At 41.8% G+C, this 14,671-nt stretch overlaps 2 protein-coding genes across 3 annotated transcripts; one reads left to right on the forward strand and one right to left on the reverse strand.

Moving 5' to 3' along the window:
- Nucleotides 1-674: 674 nt before the first annotated feature.
- Nucleotides 675-6,951, forward strand: ctsz (cathepsin Z). The gene is made up of 6 exons (XM_026307092.2): nucleotides 675-966; nucleotides 4,933-5,096; nucleotides 5,314-5,493; nucleotides 5,578-5,728; nucleotides 5,981-6,143; nucleotides 6,338-6,951. The coding sequence occupies exons 1-6, from the start codon at nucleotides 839-841 to the stop codon at nucleotides 6,461-6,463; spliced, it is 912 nt and encodes a 303-aa protein (XP_026162877.1). The 5' UTR covers nucleotides 675-838; the 3' UTR covers nucleotides 6,464-6,951.
- A 266-nt stretch (nucleotides 6,952-7,217) lies between these two features.
- nelfcd (negative elongation factor complex member C/D) lies at nucleotides 7,218-13,554 on the reverse strand. Of its 2 annotated transcripts, XM_026308130.1 has the most exons (15): nucleotides 13,355-13,554; nucleotides 12,465-12,577; nucleotides 12,192-12,301; nucleotides 11,949-12,058; nucleotides 11,672-11,779; nucleotides 10,827-10,979; nucleotides 10,341-10,471; nucleotides 10,063-10,228; nucleotides 9,844-9,978; nucleotides 9,370-9,509; nucleotides 8,802-8,916; nucleotides 8,619-8,714; nucleotides 8,374-8,514; nucleotides 7,778-7,907; nucleotides 7,218-7,561 (listed from the first exon to the last, which is right to left on the reverse strand). In XM_026308130.1, exons 1-15 carry the CDS (start codon nucleotides 13,415-13,417, stop codon nucleotides 7,527-7,529), a joined length of 1,746 nt encoding a protein of 581 aa, XP_026163915.1. In that variant the 5' UTR covers nucleotides 13,418-13,554; the 3' UTR covers nucleotides 7,218-7,526. The 2 variants fall into 2 exon arrangements, with proteins under 2 accessions (XP_026163915.1, XP_026163916.1); XM_026308131.1 differs by lacking the exon at nucleotides 8,374-8,514.
- Nucleotides 13,555-14,671: the final 1,117 nt, after the last annotated feature.

Below are 14,671 nucleotides of genomic sequence, written 5' to 3' on the forward strand. Positions count from 1 at the left end.
GTCTTGTGCTAGACCACCAGTCAATATCTGTCACTACTTAAAGCTAAGGAGTTGATGTTCAATATCCAGGTGCTTTCTCTAACCTGTTTGTTAATACTAATGAAGACACACGCATTTTTAATATGGTTAAATATTTTACAATCGCTGCATAAGAACAGCTGTTTTATAGTTTATAGGATAAAGGATAAGTTCATCTCTGTCTTAAAACAACAGCCAGGTGTCCATATGAGACATCAAGACTCTATGTATACACTTCGTTGTTAACACTGGGCATTAGGAGGTCTCTGTATAAGTGGTTCTCAATCCTGGTCCTCAAGGACTCCTGCTCTGCTTGTTTCCCAACTAGTTCTGCCCTTCCTCCTTCTGATTGGCTGAATCACTGATTACCTGGATCAGGTGTGTTCAGCCAGTCTGAAGTGTTAAAGGCAGGGTTTATTGAGGACCAGAATTGAGAACCACTGCTCTATATAATCCACTTTAACATAAGTGAAATCCTCGGTCTTTTTATGTTTGTACAGACATAGTTTATGTGTACTGTCAACAGGATATACCTAAAAAACTGCGTTTCTCAGCACTATAACACTAAAGTATACTTGGTTTCGCTGTGTTCGTTGCTGGTGTGACCAAGACTTGTGACTTCCTTGTAAAGCACGTGGGTTCCTATGTTTAGTGTTGTCTTGGTCACATGACTGTAGCGTCGGTACAGGTTTTTCAGCACGGAGTTTACCGACAGATGAGCTAGTGTTGAAGCTGCCCCTGCTGCTTCCGACACCACATCCGAACCTCCGCTCTCCGCTTTCCGCTCAGCTCCTCTCGGCAAAGCCCGCCGGTGTTCGCGATGGCTCGGACGGCCCTGCTCGTCGCCCTGCTCTCGGTCGAGTTAGCCGCCGCGTCCGGAGGAGTGTTTTTCAACCAGAAGCAGCCCTGCTATGTCCCCAAAGCGAGGACACACGACTTCGGCCTCAAGTAAGCGGGATAGATTTGTGTGTGTTTAAGTTAGTCAAGAATTACAAAGAACAAACTCATTGACGGCTAAATGAGATTTTTAAGAGCTACGTCACTAACGGCAGCTAGCAAACATTAGCTTCAGATAACGTTAGCTGTCATGTTTATCAGAAAAAACACCAGGTTCACGTCAGTGATGACACCAAGGCTGAGTAACTTAACTTAATGTGAGACTCAAAATATAACTTGATATGAGACTCACAAATATAACAGACTCAAAATATAACTAACCTTAAGTTATGAGATTCAAACATAACTAACCTTAACTTAATGTGAGACTCAATATAACTAACCTTAACTTGATATGAGACTCACAAATATAACAGACTCAAAATATAACTAACCTTAAGTTATGAGATTCAAACATAACTAACCTTAACTTAATGTGAGACTCAATATAACTAACCTTAACTTGATATGAGACTCACAAATATAACAGACTCAAATTATAACTAACCTTAAGTTATGAGATTCAAATATAACTAACCTTAACTTGATGTGAGACTCACAAATAGAACTAACCTTAACTTGATGTGAGACTCAAACATATAACTAACCTTAAGTTATGAGACTCAAAAATAGAACTAACCTTAACTTGATGTGAGACTCAAACATATAACTAACCTTAACTTGATGTGAGACTCACAAATAGAACTAACCTTAACTTGATGTGAGACTCACAAATAGAACTAACCTTAACTTGATGTGAGACTCAAAAATAGAACTAACCTTAACTTGATGTGAGACTCAAAAATAGAACTAACCTTAACTTGATGTGAGACTCACAAATAGAACTAACCTTATCTTGATGTGAGACTCACAAATAGAACTAACCTTAACTTGATGTGAGACTCAAAAATAGAACTAACCTTAACTTGATGTGAGACTCAAAAATAGAACTAACCTTAACTTGATGTGAGACTCACAAATATAACTAACCTTATCTTGATGTGAGACTCTCAAATAGAACTAACCTTAACTTGATGTGAGACTCAAACATATAACTAACCTTATCTTGATGTGAGACTCTCAAATAGAACTAACCTTAACTTGATGTGAGACTCAAACATATAACTAACCTTAACTTGATGTGAGACTCAAACATATAACTAACCTTAACTTGATGTGAGACTCTCAAATATAACTAACCTTAACCTATGAGACTCAAATATAACTAACCTTAACTTGATGTGGGACTCAAACATATAACTAACCTTAACTTATGAGACTCAAAAAAACTAACCTAGACACAATGTTGGGGGAAACAGTGTTGAAGTTTTGGTTTCATTTTCTTATTTTTACGTCTTTTAATGTGACATGACTTGAACATGTTTGTTAGACCAATATCTCAGGTAAATGTTACTTTATAAAATCACTTTGGGATCCGTTTAAGATTGGGATCAGTTTGAGATTGAGATTAGTTTAAAATCAGCTTGGGATCAATTTAAGATCAGTTTGAAATCAGTTTAACCTTGGGATCAGTTTAACATCAGTTTGCACAGATCACGAGGTTTGATGTCAGTGAGTCACATGAGGAAGTTAACAACGCTGTAAATCCCCAACAACAGAGCTGTTCATTACCAGCAGTGACTGAAGCACAGACATTTGAGAAACCACATTTTTAATGGCCATCAAACATTTCCTGGGAAAAAAAATAAAAAATACCATACGCCTACATTATTATTATTATTTATATATATATATATATATACATACATACTCACAGCTCAATACATGAGCGGGGCCCAGAAAGGAATAGGTAAGGACACCAGGGGAGCAAAACACCAACTACTGGTGGATAAAGCGGTCGCTCGAGACTGTAAGACCAGGCAGACCAACCTGTGCACCGCCTGGATTGACTACAAGAAAGCCTACGACTCAATGCCTCACACATGGATACTGGAATGCCTGGAGCTGTACAACATCAATAGGAACCTAAGAACCTTCATAAGGAACTCAATGGGACTGTGGAAAACAACCCTAGTAGCCAACCTCAAGCCAATAGCACAAGTCTCCATCAAGTGCGGCATCTACCAAGGAGATGCTCTGTCCCCGCTGCTGTTCTGCATAGGCCTGAACCCCCTCAGCCAGATCATCACTAAGACTGGCTTCGGATACCGACTGCGAAATGGGGCAACCATCAGCCACCTCCTGTACATGGATGACATTAAGCTGTATGCCAGGACTGAACGAGACATAGACTCACTGATCCATACCACCAGGATATACAGCAACGACATTGGAATGTCATTCGGACTGGACAAGTGTGGTCGAATGATAACAAAGAGAGGGAGAGTTGTCAGGACTGAAGGAGTTGAACTCCCAGAAGGCAGCATAGCGGATGTTGAGGGGAGCTACAAGTACCTTGGAATCCCACAGGCAAATGGGAACCAGGAAGAAGCCGCAAGGAAAGCAGCCACAGCCAAATACCTACAGAGGGTAAGGCAATCCTAAGAAGTCAGCTAAATGGGAAGAACAAGGTCCAAGCCATCAACACCTACGCCCTGCCGGTCATCAGATACCCCGCTGGCATAATAAGCTGGCCAAAAGAGGACATAGAAGCCACTGATGTCAAGACAAGGAAGCTCCTCACAATGCATGGAGGACTTCACCCCAAATCCAGCATCCTGAGACTGTACGCTAAGAGGAAGGAAGGAGGCCGGGGACTGGTGAGTGTCAGAGCCACCATCCAAGATGAAGCGGCCAAGATCCATGAGTACATCAGGAAGATGGCCCCAAGCAATGGAATACTTAGTGAATATCTCAGGCAACAGAAGCCCGATGCAGAGGACGAAGAGCAAGAACCATCATGGCAGGACAAACCCCTGCACGGCATGTACCACCGACAGATACAAGAAGTGGCTGATATCGAAAAGTCCTACCGGTGGCTGGAAAAAGCTGGACTGAAAGAGACAGCACAGAGGCACTGATCGTAGCGGCACAAGAACAGGCCCTGAGCACAAGATCGATAGAGGCCGGGATCTACCACACCAGGCAGGACCCCAGGTGCAGGCTGTGCAAAGATGCCCCTGAGACAATCCAGCACATAACAGCAGGTTGTAAGATGCTAGCAGGCAGAGCGTACATGGAACGCCATAACCAAGTGGCCGGCATAGTGTACAGGAACATCTGTGCCGAGTATGGGCTGGAGGTCCCAAGGTCAAAATGGGACACACCTCCAAAGGTGAGGGAGAATGACCGAGCTAAGATCCTGTGGGACTTCCAGATACAGACCGACAAACAGGTGATGGCTAACCAACCGGACATAGTAGTGGTGGACAAACAACAGAAGAAAGCCGTAGTGGTAGATGTAGCGATCCCAAGTGACAGCAACATCAGAAAGAAGGAACATGAGAAGCTGGAGAAATACCAAGGGCTTAAAGAAGAGCTAGAAAAGATGTGGAAGGTGAAGGCAACAGTGGTCCCCGTGGTAATCGGCACCCTCGGGGCTGTGACCCCCAAACTGGGAGAGTGGCTCCAACAGATCCCAGGAACAACATCAGAGATCTCAGTCCAGAAGAGCGCAGTGCTAGGAACAGCTAAGATACTGCGAAGAACCCTCAAACTCCCAGGTCTCTGGTAGAGGACCCGAGATTGAGGAAGACACACCACCCATAGGGGTGAGACGGGAATTTTTTTTTTTTTTTTTTTCATACATACTTGTAAATTAGTTTCACGGTGGAATTTTGAGATATTTAGTTGCAGGGCTGCAACGAACGGTTACTGCTTGATGACAAGAAAATAATCTTATATCTAATTAGATTGGAGAAAATACTGACAACCCATTCCCTAGAGCAAAATGAGGTGTGTTTAGGGCTGCTGCTTTAAAGCTGTAAAGTGTCCAAAAAAAAAATCGATATCCTTGGATTTTTTTTTTTTTTTTAATGTCCGACCCTTGTGTTAACTACTGTATCAATCTGTTCACAGGACCGCTCCTCTTCCTCACGAGTATTTAAACATTTCTGACCTGCCAAAGTCGTGGGACTGGAGGAATATCAATGGCACCAACTATGTCAGCACAACCCGTAACCAGCACATTCCCAAGTACTGTGGCTCCTGCTGGGCCCATGGCAGCACCAGCGCCATGGCAGGTATGGATCATGATCATTTTCCTAGTGGGGACTTGAGACCATTGTGGTTTGGTAGTGGTGCAGACCAGCAGGTCCACACATAACATCTCAGACCTATTTTAATATAGGTATTGTAGTTTTACTTCCTCTTTCTGCAGAAGGAACTTTGATTACCAGGGAACGGTTCTCATGCTTTATTTTTCACTTATATTACAACTACTGTTTGCTTCCTCACTAGATCGCATCAACATTAAGCGAAAAGCGGTGTGGCCATCTGCCTATCTCTCTGTCCAGCATGTGATCGACTGCGCTAATGCCGGCACTTGCCATGGAGGGGATCACAGTGGGGTGTGGCAGTATGCTAACGAACACGGTATTCCAGATGAGACCTGCAATAACTACCAGGCTAAAGACCAGGGTAAGTTTCTTTCAGTGCACAGTGTTAAAGGTCACTTACAGTCTGACTCTGATCTGTGCACATTCTCGTTCTCTCTCTCTAAAGACTGCAAGCCCTTCAACGAATGTGGCACCTGCACCACGTTTGGAGTGTGCAACATTGTGAAGAACTACACCCTGTGGAAAGTTGGAGATTATGGATCTGTGAGCGGGAGAGAGAAGATGATGGCAGAGATCTACGCTAGAGGACCCATCAGGTTCATGGTTTTCTTTTACCACAGTCCATCCTGTTTGTTTAGTTTACATTTGTATGGGCAGAGCAAGTTTTAATTATACACTTTGGCACATTTCATTACCGTTGCTGTACTTTACACTGATGCACATATGAAGTCATATGTGCACATAGCACATATAGTAGGTATGTGTGCTATGTGCACGTAATCACCTACTGGATGATTGCTGTAGTTAACTAAGGTGCATTATTATTATATGTGGTTTGTTTTCTCCAGCTGTGGGATTATGGCCACAGATAAACTGGATGCGTACACCGGAGGTCTCTACTCTGAATACCAGGAGGAAGCTTTCATCAACCACATCGTGTCAGTGGCAGGATGGGGAGTGGAGGACAACATCGAATACTGGGTTGTACGCAACTCCTGGGGAGAGCCATGGGTGAGTTCTTGTCAAACAGAAAACATACACTTATTCTGATTGAAGCTTCTCAGATGTGATGGTTTGGTCCTTTTCTCTGGCTATAAACAGAATGTTTTTTGGGAGTTGAGTAATCAAGAAATCCTCAGATTAAACAATAGTGGTAATATTGGTTGCCAGATGAGGTGCTCATTAGTCCCCGCCCCTCTCTTCAGGGTGAAAAGGGTTGGCTCAGGATCGTGACCAGCGCCTACAAGGGAGGAAGTGGCAGCAAGTACAACCTGGCAGTGGAGGAGGACTGCATGTACGGAGACCCAATTGTCCCTAAAGCCTACGTCTAGAGCAGACACCTGGTCAGGTCATCACTGCACACACTCATATCTTGCTGTGTCTGACAGAAAACCTTATATGTAAATGAAAAGGGAATATGTTGATTTTTCTTTATATTGATCTTTGCAAGGATTTTTTACACTCAGATTTTAGTGCCATGTCTATTACTTTGAGCAGGTCTTTCATCTGGATGGAAGACCTGCTCAAAGTAATATACTTTTTTTTTTTTTTTTAAATCACATGCAGATTTGTAGGCTGTTTATCACAAAAAAATTTAAATGATGTCGGAAGTAAGAGTTGTGCTCTTGGGGAATTCAAGCACTGCATGCTGACCAGCCATTCTTAGACAATGTAGTTCAAACATAAACACGTAGATAGGCTTTTTTTTTTTTTAATGCAAAACTGACTTAGCCAAAGAACACTGTGTATAATTTGTCTAGTACTGCTCCAACACTGAATGTTTGGTGTTAATGTACTGAGTGTTGGATTTTTAGACAAACTGAAACAAAATCACCTCTAAGTGCCTTATATGCACTTGACATCAGGTTTTATGTAATTTGCTTTTTCAATGCCAAACAATTGACACATTGTTTTTAACTGTGCTAATAAAGTAATGTGCCACATAAAATCTGTCATTTGGACTTTTTGTCAAATGTTTAGTTATCTCCTTAGACTTAAACTTATGCAAGAGTCCCCAGATTGCATGGTTTCAAGAACGTACAAGTAGTGTGATCATATTAGATAAAACTCAACAATGCAATAAACTTCATTTTAAATGTTTTAATTTTTGAAACGACCGAGCAATAAAATATAGAAAATCAAATATACAAATTCAAAAACAATTTAGCTGCATCCTCAAAAGCTTCTCCATCGACGTCCATAATTTTCCATCAGCTCTGACATTTTGTCGCCTCAACAAAAGAAGTAATCCTCATTCACTTGGTCGAACAGATAAGTCTATGTGCGTCAACATCAAGTGGAGCATGTGGTTGTCAGTAAGATTAAAAAAACTCTTCATCTCCTTTAGGTCTTAATGCAGTGGCCAACAGGAACATTTCAGTGTCTCTTTCCACATCAGTTTATCATGATGAAGTTTGACTTGCAGTGAGCTGCAAAACAAGTCAGTGCTTTAGGTTTTCAAATTAAAACATGACTTTTAAGCAGATGCTGTTTTACCTTCTAGCTGTACAGTGAGAACCACTTGTTACTTATGTTTGTGTGCTTCTAATTAATGTGTGTGGAATTAACTTACAGAACAGTAAACTTAGTTTTGTCCCTTTGTATGAGCAGCTTATACTAGTTCAGAGTGTTAGCACTTCACTTACCAATGAACTCAGCAACAGGGTCGTGTTCTCCCTCTGTGCGGATCGTTCCTGCGATGCTGTCGTTCTCCAGTATGGGCAGGAAGAGCTGAACAAAGTCTGAGGTGTAGGGGGGAGCGATCACATCCAGCACCTTCAGGAGAAAAACTGGAGGTAAATTTATTTTGGCCCTGAGATTAGGAATCTTTCTTCAATTCCTTTCTGGTGTTGAAGTGAAGAAGAAAACAGGCCTGTTTTAAAATATCAAATATTTAGGATAAGACTAAGCAATATCCCCCCCCAATCAAAGTGTTCCCATTCAAATTTCAGGTAATGAAACTCTATCTCCTTAAAATAAATCTAATGTAACCAAGATTCCTCATCCTTACAGCAGCAATCTCTCGATTTTGTTGCACAGACCAACTTTCCAAAAAAAAAAACAAAAAAAAATGAGTAATATTAAGTGTTAATACTTTTGGGCACTTGTTTTACTGTTTAACATCTTATGACTATTCAAAATAAGATTTGACATCAAGTCAGAGAGGAATGTTTGTTTCTGTTCTTGTTAAACTCAGTTTCAAATGGAAAACATTATATTCAACTTCAGCAGCAGCTGTTACCTCAGTGACAAAATATCGAATGAGAGAAATATCCGTGTTGAGTTTCTCCAGACACTTTCGAATGTAACCAACCACAGGCAGGACGTAACCACGACTCAGCAGATGAACCATTCGGTCCAGCAGAGTCTTCTTCAGCTCCAGCTAATGGGTGGGGGAAAAGAATAACAGTCAGCTGAGCGCACACTTATAACCTCCAGACCTGTGCTGAAATGTGAAAGAGATATCTCTCTCTAACACCAACACACCTGCTCCATGACGTCCAGCTGGGAGTGCTCCGTCTCAAACAGTTTGATGAGCAGCTGCAGCACCTGCGGGTGCAGCAGCTGGTGGCAGGTGCAGATCTATGATAGAAGGAAAGGTTCACATTTAAATTTCTGTTTTCAAGAACAAACATCAAACTTCAGTCTGACAGTGTGTCATAACTTTACCTCATCCAGCAGAGCTAAATGTACTGGAGTGTGGTCAGTCTGGAGCTGGAAGTACCGCGGCTCAGACACCGTCCAGTCCACCCACTTTAACACCCCCATAGCCACCACCGGAAACCTGAACACAAACAACAGGTCAGAGCAGTAAGTTGACTGGGAGTAGGCCTGGGTCCTTGTTTGACTGACTGACTGGAGGGTCACACAAATGTGGCATTTTAACACTGATGAATGAGGTTGACTCATTCAACAAACAGCACAAATGGTTTTTTGGAAAAACATTTGAACTTCTTAACATAAGATATTCCAAAAGTGCATTCATACTGGGACCAAAACAGGTATTGTATCATATTAGAAAAACCAGAGTCACACCAAAGTTAATAACAGTGCTATTTACAGAGTTCTTCCAGGTCAGAACAGTCTTCTGTTTTTTAGGTATTAATAGCATTAGTTTGTTTTCTGCCTACTACAACCACAGCAAAGCAATCATAACTCAATTTCTTATCAAATCAAACACCACCTTCGCTTAACTATATTACAGCACTGAGGTTTTTGCTTGTACTAGTTCACTAACCGGATGCATTGGTATAAAGTGCCGAGTTCAGCCACCAGCTCTGTAGCTCCTTTGTTCTCATTGCAGCACAGGTTGTGCACAGTCTCTATGGCCTTGGAAGTCGACTTCAGCTCGTCTTTATTTATGTTGACTCGCTTGTTCTGAAATTAAATAGAACATAAAGAAAAACAGGTTTAGAAAGCATAAAGTGAAGTATGTGGGGGAATGTGTAATTTACAATCAACTACCTCGATAAAGTGATGTAAACCACGATAACTAAAGAAATACCATGACTGGTTTGCTAACTTTGATGGGTCTCATTTGAAGAGAACACACACACACACACACACACACACACACACACACACACACACACACACACACACACACACACACACACACACACACACACACACACACACACACACACACACACACACACACACACACACACACACACACACACACACACACACAGACCATGATTCCCAGTACCTTTTTCCACGTCTCAACCACACTGGCAGCATAGGCCAGGATGTGGATGTATTTGTGTTTATGGTCTTGGTTGATCTTTGATCCAGGCTTAAACAACGACTGCATGAACAGGTCCAGAAAGGCAGGAACTCTAATCTGAGCAGAAGGAAATTGATTTGTGTTTATTACAAAGCTTTTTAAAAAGCATGAAGGTCGTGGTCAAAGATGCTCTGTGCTTACCAGCTCCACAGGAGGAGGGTCCATGCTGCTGAACATCTTAAACAATACGGTAATATCTGCAGGATTCAGGGCTCCTTTAGACAACATGGCACCCAGTGCCTGACAAGCTCGAGGGTAGGCTGCTGCTGTACCAAGTGCAAGTGTTATCTGACTGGCATCATGACCTCTGTGATATAAACCACAAGCACAGAACTAAGATCAACAGTAAAATTTGACCTACAAACATTGTGCTTCCTTATACTAACGGATTCTAAAGTCATCTACAAAAACAAAAGTACCTCTCATGTGCTGACTTCTGCACCTCCTGGCTGATCCGACGCACGGCTGAACCACCCTGTTCCTCCTGAGCGAGGATGGACATCATGGCCTGGGCAAACAGGTAGGTGTGCTCGCCGTGACACACCATCTTCTACAGGAGAGGGAGCAACTCAGCAGAGACCAGCACACGCAGCAAACGCAGCGACAGAAGACCACCTGCTCTGATTTACTTCCAGTCACTTATACACAGGTCATTGCTAATCATTAGAAAATTAAATCCACTAATGAATGAGGAGATAAAATGACAATATTTAGTCTATAAAATTTCAGAAATTGTGATTTCTATTAAATTAGACTATACCCATCTATTTAAAACTGCAAGGCATTAGGGTACAACATAAAGACCTGACACTAGCAATTTTACTACACATTTTACAAAACTCACAACAAAGCTTATATTTCACCCAATTGTGGTTTACGTAGACTCGAGTGTAAATAAGCCTCACAGCAAATTCCGGCAAGTTCTTCTCAAGGTTTTCCTCTCCTCCATCCAGCAGCGTGGCCAGGGACGTCCGCAGTACTCGGGAGAAAACCTCCAGCTGCTGACACGCTGTAGACACACTGGTGATCTCCCCTTGGTAACCTGCATCTGAAATGAGCTAAACACACGCAGACAAGGGACATGTGACTAACTGGACCGCTGCTCAACAAACCAAGCACCTAGTAGCTGAGTCACGGCAACTGGATTACTAGTTTTTAGGTTGAAACATTTCATCACTAATCAAGTGGCTTCTTCAGGGATCCACAGAGGAAAAACCTGGTCATTCCTTATGAAGCTTGTGTTTCAGAGGGGCGTGAAAGGATCTTCAGGAAGACTAGTTCACCCTAAAGATTGGACAAGGTTTGGAGTGAAACCAACCTGAAAGATAAATTGAGATTCCTACCAGATTTTCCTTAGACACCTGGATCAGGTGTGTTCAGCCAATCAGAAACTGGAAGAGCAGGGATACTTGGAAAACCTGTAGGACAGTAGTGCTCGAGGACCAGGGTTAGTGACCTCTGCCTTAGACTGAAGAAGCCCCGTGGATTAGTGGTGAAATTTTTCAACCTAAAACCTAGAAGTCCAGTTCCTTGATAACTTCACCTGAACAACTGAGAATCCTCACAGACAATACACAAAACAGATTCCTCTATCTATGGGTGTACATTGCAATTTAACACAAAGATACAAAAACACTTTGCATGACTCTTTCTGCCACAGACTCCACAACATACACATTTAATTACCAAGTCTTCACAATCAAAAAGCTGCAATTAGCAACAAAACGTGTTTCTTTTTGTGTTCTTATACCTTTACAGTGAAGTTGAGCATCAGGCAGTCTGGGTGAGCCTCTGCTAGCTTATAGAAAAGATCCCTCCACGTGGTGTGTGCAATCATCTGCTCAAGCCAAGCAGGAGTCTAAACCCACAGGAGACTGCATTAGTTTCACATCAACTGAACTTTGACTTCTCACATCGATGGTTTCAACTTTTATCTCTTGGTATTTAGTGCAAAATGCTCCAGATTTCAGATATGTGAGGACTGTTATGGGTAAAACGACCTTTCGGTGTTAGTTCAGAAATCTCACCTCTCCCTCGACAGTGAAAATAGAATCTGCTTTCTGAGGGTCAAAGTGCTTTATCAGGAGACTCTTGAGATGATTTTCCACTCGCTCTTGGACCTGAGCAGGCTCTACACCTGCAGTCAAAATGAAGAAATTATAGAAGAATGAAAGGTTGTTAGAAAGTCACCAGGTAATGGGTGAAAGTTTGATTTTTAGAACAGTAGCAATGACTCAAACCTAGAAAACACCACTTATTGTCATACATACCCATCTGGATGAGCCACTCTGCCAACAGGTTGACGGTCTGAGCCACAGCAGAGTAGTTTTCAGAAAGAAGCTGGATCACATGTTCTGGAGAGCCACCTGCCTGGAAGTACCTGCAACAGAAGTATCTCCTTAACAGTCCATTTTTCAGTAGACATTTGGGATTAAAGCGTCTCCTCTCACGTCTTTATCTTGTTCTCATCCAGAAATGTTTTGTGTATAGCATAGAGAAATGGAGAATGTTTATCATGTTCGATTGAGGAGACAGCTGCTTACATTTTGAGTGTGTTGAAGATCGCAGGCTCCATAATGTAGTCTCTGCTAGAGAATTTCTGCAGACAATCTTCTTGGATTTTCCCATCGCTCTCTCCTTCTACATAACCGTCCTCCTGACAGACAATTGAGACATGTTAATGCTCCTCTAAGGACTTTTCTGCACTGACAGAACCAAGATACTACTCTGTTTCTCTCTTTGACAAACAAATATATGTAGTGACGACAAGGGTCATAGCACAATCAACCTTTTACATCCTAATCAACACCAATGTATTTAATGATGCAGCCTAGTTAAATTAAAAACTGGGGATAATCAGTTAAAGCATGAGTGCCCCTGTGACTGTTTGTGTAGTATTCAGTAGTAGCATTAGCAGTAGTATTTAGTGGTAGTGGTATTGGTAGTGGTAATATTTAGTAATTCATAAAGCGTTAAGTCTAACATTATAGGACACAGTTTATTGTTAAGCGCATATAACGTTAACTAACGAGATAATTTGGCATCTGTTGAAGAGGTGCAGTATTTTCGCACATGGTCTCTGTAAAACACGCTGAGACAGAAATGAAAGGAAACGTTACCAGGTGCAGGAAAGTCAGTAACAGCTTACCGACAACGTTAGCCAGCTAACGTTAGCCCGTAACGTTAGCAGCGTCGTTAGCCCGTAACGTTAGCAGCGTCGTTAGCCTGTAACGCTAGCTGGCTAACGTGAGGTGACTCTCAGTTCAAACAGTGCGGAGATCTGAACAGTGGAGTCGTGTCTGTGCACGTTAACGCGTTGTTATCTGAACATTAAAGCACGACTGTCACAATGAATTCACAGCCGCCGTAGCTGCAGAGAAGCTAATGCTAACAACTGATTCAAAAGCCAAACAACAACAAACCGTGTCCTCACCATGATAACGCCGCCCTCCCCGCTGTCCCACTCTCCTCCGCCGCTGTAATATTCCTCGTCCATGCTGACGGGAAGGCAATGACGTTAAACTGGCAGCAATAATCCAGCTGTGGGGTTTTTAACCTCGACGGGACTGGTTTTATCGCTGCTAGTAACGCAGTTAGCTTCTTCAGCTGCAAGCTAACAACAACAGCAGGAAAATGGCGTGACGACGACTACCAAGCCACGCCCCCTTTCTATAGTATGTGGTTTGTGCCCTGTGTTCAGACTGTCAGGTGTAAAGGAAATATTTTAATTACACTCATACAATGTCTCACATTGTTGCTTAACTGTTAGGTCTCACTGTTAGGTCTAGTATTTTCTTGTATTTTTACCGAACGTCTTGTTGATTGGACACAGTTTCTCTAAACAGCTGTGCAGCTGACACATACTGGTGGCAGGTCCCAGGATTTGCAATAGACAAACCGCAGATGTGGTGACCTGAATGTGTTTGCACCTCCATGTTCTTTCTATAGAATTTCTATATACTTTCTAAAAAATGACTATGCTGCAGGCAGACCCACCGATCAGTCTGAAGCATAGATTAAAATTCAGAAATACAACTGGATTGTAGTTTTCTCTCTCACACATTTCTCACAGGTTAATAGAAATGTATATAGATAATTTGGGAACTAAATGAATAAAAAATACTAAACTACAAAATATCCAATATATTGATGGTAAAATATACAATAATTTTGTAAATTACATGTATATTTATCTAATTTACATTTCACTTTATTTAAATACAACTTTTAAATATAATGTATAGTGAATCAGGATGTCTGTGCGGTTTTAACAGTTTCACGTTTTGAAAGGCCAGTCTTGTCTTACAGTTGTCTACAAGTGAAGTGCACAAGGAAATGACTTAGAGCTGCATCTTTATAGAAACATTTGCAGTCCTTCCCTTCAACATGCTGTCAGTCCTGTCCTGTCACAGTTTTCTCATAACGGTTGCAAAGGCATGAAAATGGCTCGACAGAGACAGCAGGTGGTTAAGGCTGCTCAGGATGTGAAATTGGTTTTCTATTTGCATACATTACCAGGAAACAGAGTTTTGACATATGTTAAACGTATGCATGAAGGGATCAGATATTTGTAGCTTTTTTCTCACACAGCTGTGCCAACAACAGATATATGTCTGAAATTAGGAAGTAACCTCCATGGTTATGAAAAAGACAATTTAAACTTTGTCCCAGGTGATGGCTTGTGTAACATTTAACTGCAGAGTGCTGTCAACAGGCACACAGTAGGTGCTTGTGTCCAGCTTTATAAGAA

Source organism: Mastacembelus armatus, chromosome 5 (genome assembly GCF_900324485.2).
Source record: "Mastacembelus armatus chromosome 5, fMasArm1.2, whole genome shotgun sequence".
NCBI lineage: Eukaryota > Metazoa > Chordata > Actinopteri > Synbranchiformes > Mastacembelidae > Mastacembelus > Mastacembelus armatus.